Below are 6,411 nucleotides of genomic sequence, written 5' to 3' on the forward strand. Positions count from 1 at the left end.
TGTAATTATAATAAACTAAGGAATCGATTTAGAGTAAAATAATTTTGATATTAATGATTCCAACACTATACGTATGCATGTCAGTGATAATGTGTGAAAGTGTGTGATACAGTTACAAACATCAGTGTGTTCGACCACTCTCCGTGGCTGCATTATCTGCCAACATCCTCCGCTCTGTCTGTATGACTGTCTGTTCGGCTGGCTGCCTTAGTTACTGGCTGGTTAGTTACCTTTCTGTGTGACTGTCCATCCGGCTGGCTGGCTGGCTGGCTGTTTGACTGTCGGTCTGTATGGCCGTCCGTCCGCCTGGCTGTCTGGTTGATTGCCTGTCTGTGTGAATGTCCGTCCCACTGGCTGCCTGACTGGCTGATTAGTTACCTTTCTGTATGACTGTCCGTCCGGCTGGCTGCCAGACTGGCTGGTTAGTTACCTTTCTGTGTGACTGTCCGTCCGGCTGGCTGGCTGTTTGACTGTCTGTCTGTATTGCTGTCTGTCCGGCTGGCTGCCTGTATGGCTGGTTAGTTACCTTTCTGTGTGACTGTCTGTCCGGCTGGCTGCCTGACTGGCCGGTTAGTTACCTTTCTGTGTGACTGTCTGTCCGGCTGGTTGGCTGACTAGCTGGTTAGTTACCTTTCCGTGTGACTGTCTGTACGGCTGGCTGGCTGGCTGGTTAGTTACCTTTCTGTGTGAAAGTCTGTCCGGCTGGCTTGCTGGATGTTTGACTGTCGGTCTGTATGGCCGTCCGTCCGTCCGTCTGGCTGGCTGGCTGGCTAATTGATTGCCTGTCTGTATGAATGTCCGTCCCGCTGGCTAACAGGTGGGCTGGTTGATTGCCTGGGTGTTTGACCGTCCTGCATACGTGCTTGGCTGCAGAACGCAGAACCAGACCGTTCTTCCCTAAGAGCTCCGGGCCCGGTTTCAAGAAACTTCCTAAGTTCAGTAAACTGTTGGCAAAGTTTGCAATTCCCTGCCCAAGTCTAACATATGTGCTTCTTTAGACTTTCTCCATTAATCACAAAAACTTTCGCTTAGACAAACAAATTAAGAACTTTCGTGAAAACGAGCCCTGAACCAGGGTAACGTGCTTTAGACTTACTTAAGCCCGACCTAGTCTTAACCTATGACAGGTTTGAACCTTCCTTTTTTTCAGTTTTGTCAAGTGTAAGTGTTGAAATATACTTGTGGAAAGTCACAAGTTTAGCCCAGTAAACTGTTAAAGTTTAGACAAAACATCTGACAGCTTCACCCTAGGTCCTGGACAGGTCATTGGGCGGGTTCCCCTGGGTGTAGGTAGTGCGCCTTGCACGGGCTTGCTGAGTAGGCCTTACACGTCATCTATCAGCTCTCTCTGAGCCTGTGGTCGTGACCCGGCACGCCCTCTTTTGGAGTGTATGGACCTTCTTCAGGTACCCCAGCAGGGTTCTCTCCTCTGCTACTCTGTGAGCTTTTGTGAGGTGTTCGGTCCAAATCTAGACAATAAATAAATAAATAAATAAATATTAAAGTTTGCCATGACTGTACTATTCAGGATGGTATGCAGAAAGTCAGAGAATGAGGACAAGCTGACTAAGCCAGAGCTGTGACAGCATCAGCCTGTCAGCTGTGCGTGTGTTAAAAGTAAGACATTTGTGATTAACTAAAAAACATTTCTGAGACATAATACTGGTCGGTTTAGTCGGATGAGACTCAGGTCTGTCCCTGTTTGATAATGTGGGATAATATTAAAAATCTGGGACAAGTTTATTTGATTACAGTTTTACGCCGTATTCAAGAATATTTCATTTACAAGACGGCGACAAACGTGGAAGAACACCGGGCACAGCCTAGACACAACTGTTAGTACGTCACGGAGATCGATCCTCTACGGTCGTAACTGGGAAGGTCTTCCAGCAACCTGCGGATGGTCGTGGGTTTCCCCGGGCTCTGCCTGGTTTCCTCCCACCATAATGCTGGCCGCCGTGGTATAAGTGAAATATTCTTGAGTACGGCGTAAAACACCAATCAAATAAATAAATTCTCCGGCCGTAAGTGGGAAGGTCAGCCAGCAACCTGCGGATGGTCGTGGGTTTCCCCCGGACTCTGCCCGGTTTCCACCCACCATAATGCTGGCCGCCGCCGTATAAGTGAAATATTCTTGAGTACGGCGTAAAACACCAATCAAAAAAAAAAAAAAATAAAAATAAATAAATAAATAAAAAAATCACGGAGAGCCATGTACCTGTTGTACCTGTTGATGAGAACATGGCTTTAAAGTGAGGAGTGAACTCATACAAATCTTTTTCAACTCCATTCACGAGTATATTTACAAGTGGACGTGTCGGGGATCAATAAACTTTGGAGTATTTCACATGTTAACGTCGCTGTGTTTTGTAGCAGCGTTTACAGCCTCAAAGCACCTCTATGCATTATCTGGGTCCAGAGAACGTTATAATAGCGGAGCCGTTCAGTACAGTCTGAAATATGACATTCCCGGATTTCCCGGATGTGATAATGTGAGAGAGCTTTAACGGACTCTTTCTGTTGCGGTTTGCCCATACTGGACGTTCGATGGCGCAAAGCACAATGGGGACTTTAGTCCACATGGTCCCGGATGTTTTTGACCTTGGGATTGGAGACAGGCCAATGATGAACTAGACCACCAAAAGGACCACTTTTTTCCACATCACTGAAAACCGTTGAAGGCTTTCTTTTCCCAGGAGCGGACGTCGAGTCAAGTCAAAATATTTCACGGGTTTGCAATGCTAAGTTTTATCAATAAAAGCAGTCTTTTCGAACTGCACTTTGGCCTAGAGTAGATGTGAAATAACATTTCAACGTGTTATTTTGTAACACCATTTTGTCTAGTTTCGAAAACACCCTCGGTCAGCATTTGATTGTTCTAACGTTATTAATACCATGTTCGCACATTCCCAGCCAGTAACACAAGTGAAGACAAAGTACAGAGGCAAACAGACTGCAGTACGAAATGGCTAAAGCTACAGCCTGGCACAGGCTGGTACAGGCTCCAGTTGTTTGCAGTAATAAACTGTCGTAGCAATTTGTTACTGATCGACAATTAAAGGTCGTGTTCCTGTTGGTACCTGGTTTGTTACCATACAGTAGTATAACCATACAACCATGTATGTATGGTTATGTAGTATAACCATGTAACCATGTATGTATGGTTATGTAGTATAACCATATATCCATGTATGTATGGTTATGTAGTATAACCATATAGCCATGTATGTATGGTTATGTAGTATAACCATACAACCATGTATGTATGGTTATGTAGTATAATCATGTAACCATGTATGTATGGTTATGTAGTATAACCATGTAACCATGTATGTATGGTTATGTAGTATAACCATGTAACCATGTATGTATGGTTATGTAGTATAACCATGTATGTATGGTTATGTAGTATAACCATGTAACCATGTATGTATGGTTATGTAGTATAACCATATAGCCATGTATGTATGGTTATGTAGTATAACCATATAGCCATGTATGTATGGTTATGTAGTATAACCATGTAACCATGTATGTATGGTTATGTAGTATAACCATGTAACCATGTATGTATGGTTATGTAGTATAACCATATAATCATGTATGTATGGTTATGTAGTATAACCACGTAACCATGTATGTATGGTTATGTAGTATAACCATGTATGTATGGTTATGTAGTATAACCATGTAACCATGTATGTATGGTTATGTAGTATAACCATGTATGTATGGTTATGTAGTATAACCATGTAACCATGTATGTATGGTTATGTAGTATAACCATATAGCCATGTATGTATGGTTATGTAGTATAACCATGTAACCATGTATGTATGGTTATGTAGTATAACCATTTAGCCATGTATGTATGGTTATGTAGTATAACCATATAGCCATGTATGTATGGTTATGTAGTATAACCATATAGCCATGTATGTATGGTTATGTAGTATAACCATATAGCCATGTATGTATGGTTATGTAGTATAACCATGTAACCATGTATGTATGGTTATGTAGTATAACCATATAGCCATGTATGTATGGTTATGTAGTATAACCATATAGCCATGTATGTATGGTTATGTAGTATAACCATATAGCCATGTATGTATGGTTATGTAGTATAACCATGTAACCATGTATGTATGGTTATGTAGTATAACCATATAGCCATGTATGTATGGTTATGTAGTATAACCATGTAACCATGTATGTATGGTTATGTAGTATAACCATGTAACCATGTATGTATGGTTATGTAGTATAACAATATAGCCATGTATGTATGGTTATGTAGTATAACCATATAGCCATGTATGTGTGGTTATGTAGTATAACCATACAACCATGTATGTATGGTTATGTAGCATAACCATATAGCCCTGTATCTATCGTTATGTAGTATAACCATGTAAACATGTAAGTATGGTTATGCAGGGTTTGCCTGTGTACCCTATAGGTATACAAACACTTGAGTGTGACGTAAGAAGAAACTGTTACAAGGCAGAATGTAGCCCTCACCTATGTCCACGTGACCCGGGTCTCCGTTACTCTGACTCTCCTGTTCTGGGACTCTGGTGTCACGCGGTGGTGACGTCACGCTATGGCTCTTCGATTCACTATCCTTAATGACATGTCCTTGTGTAATGGATGGGGTAGAACCTGATATCCCTGGGGCTGGGGTGGGAGCAGGCACGGGTGGAGGTGTGGCAGTGAGCTCGGTGTCATCAGTTCTGTTGACATTATGATCAACTGTGTGATCAGGTGGCATTAGCGGCACGTTTTCCCGAGTTGTAGTTGATCCCCGGAGCCTTAGTCTGCTGAGGGCCAGCCCTGCGACAGCAACTGCAATGGGTGTAAGGCAACTGAGCCATATGATGGTACTCCGATAACTAAACGGCGGTGCGGAATCCTCTGCAATCAGATGGACACGACGCATGTAGAACTGCTCTCACGGGTTGAAGCAAAGAGAAAGAAAACTACAGCAGGATGCCAACCAGTCATGACATAGGTCTATCTTATGAAAATAGACATACAGTTATCTAGTTGAGAATGAGGACTTCAGCCATGTATATCTATTTAAGTTATATATTACTACTTATTATACTATTTTCATTTTTAAATAATGCCTACATATTCCCTGTTGCTTCCATGCAATGTTACACGTTAACATGTTTGCTTGTGGTTTAACAGCTACAGGGGTTATGGTTAAGGGCGATTTTACCTGGAGGATGTCTCTCACACTGGGTTTTCTGGGTTTCACTGTAATCCCCATTCGGGAAGTCTGAAATGAGAATCGTACATAATGTACCGTAGTTAGTAATACATTAGTTTTACGTACAGTGCCAGTTAACCCGCATTTGTGCTTCCGGAACACGATCAACTTAAAATAGTGGACAAAAATGTTACTTACTTTGATATATTAGTATATATGTGTGTTCATGATTGCCTACCTGTGACACATGCGCAGATACAAGGCTCTGGTAAACTGCGGCGGTATACCTCACACACCCTCGTCGTACATGGCGAACAACGGCCCTCGATCTTATCCACAAATTGAGGAAGGCCTGCCGCTGACACGGGACACTGGCTAGGGGAAGCAGACACCAGAAACCTCTCCGTAGACAAAATAACAGCTAGTAGGACTACCCCTAGGGGCAACACGGCTTGATTGGAGGTACACCTCATGCTGTTAACTCGTATGATATGTAATTGGATGGGAGCCAGTAATTGTGATCGTTTTATATATACTAATATAGGGCGTGAACCTGGAAAGCCCCTTCAAGCGTTTTCTGAAATCCCCTTCAAGCGTTTTCTGAAATCCCCTTCAAGTGTTTTCTGAAATCCCCTTCATGTGTTTTCTGAAATCCCCTTATTACCTCACCTAACAGAAATGTGCAGAAGATCATTAGGGACCGTAAAGTAAAGTCAGTTGTGGACAACATTGTTGTTAATCACAAGGTGGGCTTTCAAGCCAGTCGTTTAAACGAATCAGATAACATAATGGGAAAATACACTTTGAGAAAATTTGGGCGGTTTAATAATGAGTTAAATTGTCGGAAGAATCATTTTATAAGGTATAAAAAGCATAATTCATAAACACGAGTAATAGGTAAGAAGATCAATTAAAATCAAGACAAGAGATAATGTCTTTTTAGATTTTCTTAATTTGTTCAACATTCAGATAGGTATGTAGGGATATATAATGCACACAATCCACTCCCTCTCCATCAAAAACACCAGTATTGCCCATCAGGTTAGCGTAACCCGATGGACAATAGGATCAGGAAAGGTATGTAGGGATATGCAATGCACAATCCACTCCCTCTCCATCAAAAACACCAGTATTGCCCATCAGGTTAGCGTAACCAGATGGACAATAGTATGAGGAAAGGTATGTGCAGG

At 42.1% G+C, this 6,411-nt stretch overlaps 1 protein-coding gene across 1 annotated transcript; it reads right to left on the bottom strand.

The window, feature by feature from the left end:
* On the bottom strand, positions 1 to 5,701 carry LOC135461417 (uncharacterized). Its single transcript, XM_064738507.1, has 5 exons — positions 5,460 to 5,701; positions 5,231 to 5,290; positions 4,528 to 4,920; positions 679 to 1,469; positions 1 to 526 (listed from the first exon to the last, which is right to left on the bottom strand). The coding sequence occupies exons 1-4, from the start codon at positions 5,692 to 5,694 to the stop codon at positions 1,339 to 1,341; spliced, it is 819 nt and encodes a 272-aa protein (XP_064594577.1). The 5' UTR covers positions 5,695 to 5,701; the 3' UTR covers positions 1 to 526; positions 679 to 1,338.
* Positions 5,702 to 6,411: the final 710 nt, after the last annotated feature.

The sequence above is a fragment of the Liolophura sinensis genome, chromosome 1, assembly GCF_032854445.1.
Source record: "Liolophura sinensis isolate JHLJ2023 chromosome 1, CUHK_Ljap_v2, whole genome shotgun sequence".
Classification (NCBI taxonomy): domain Eukaryota; kingdom Metazoa; phylum Mollusca; class Polyplacophora; order Chitonida; family Chitonidae; genus Liolophura; species Liolophura sinensis.

What these genes read in the sequence shown, in the direction of transcription:
- LOC135461417 (XM_064738507.1), bottom strand. Translation starts at nt 5,694, where the DNA reads ATGAGGTGTACCTCCAATCAAGCCGTGTTGCCCCTAGGGGTAGTCCTA. An exon ending in TATCTGCGCATGTGTCACAG is followed by an intron (nt 5,291 to 5,459) that starts GTAGGCAATCAT and finishes TTCTCATTTCAG; the next exon opens with ACTTCCCGAATGGGGATTAC. An exon ending in CCCGGGTCACGTGGACATAG is followed by an intron (nt 1,470 to 4,527) that starts GTGAGGGCTACA and finishes TTTATTGTCTAG; the next exon opens with ATTTGGACCGAACACCTCAC.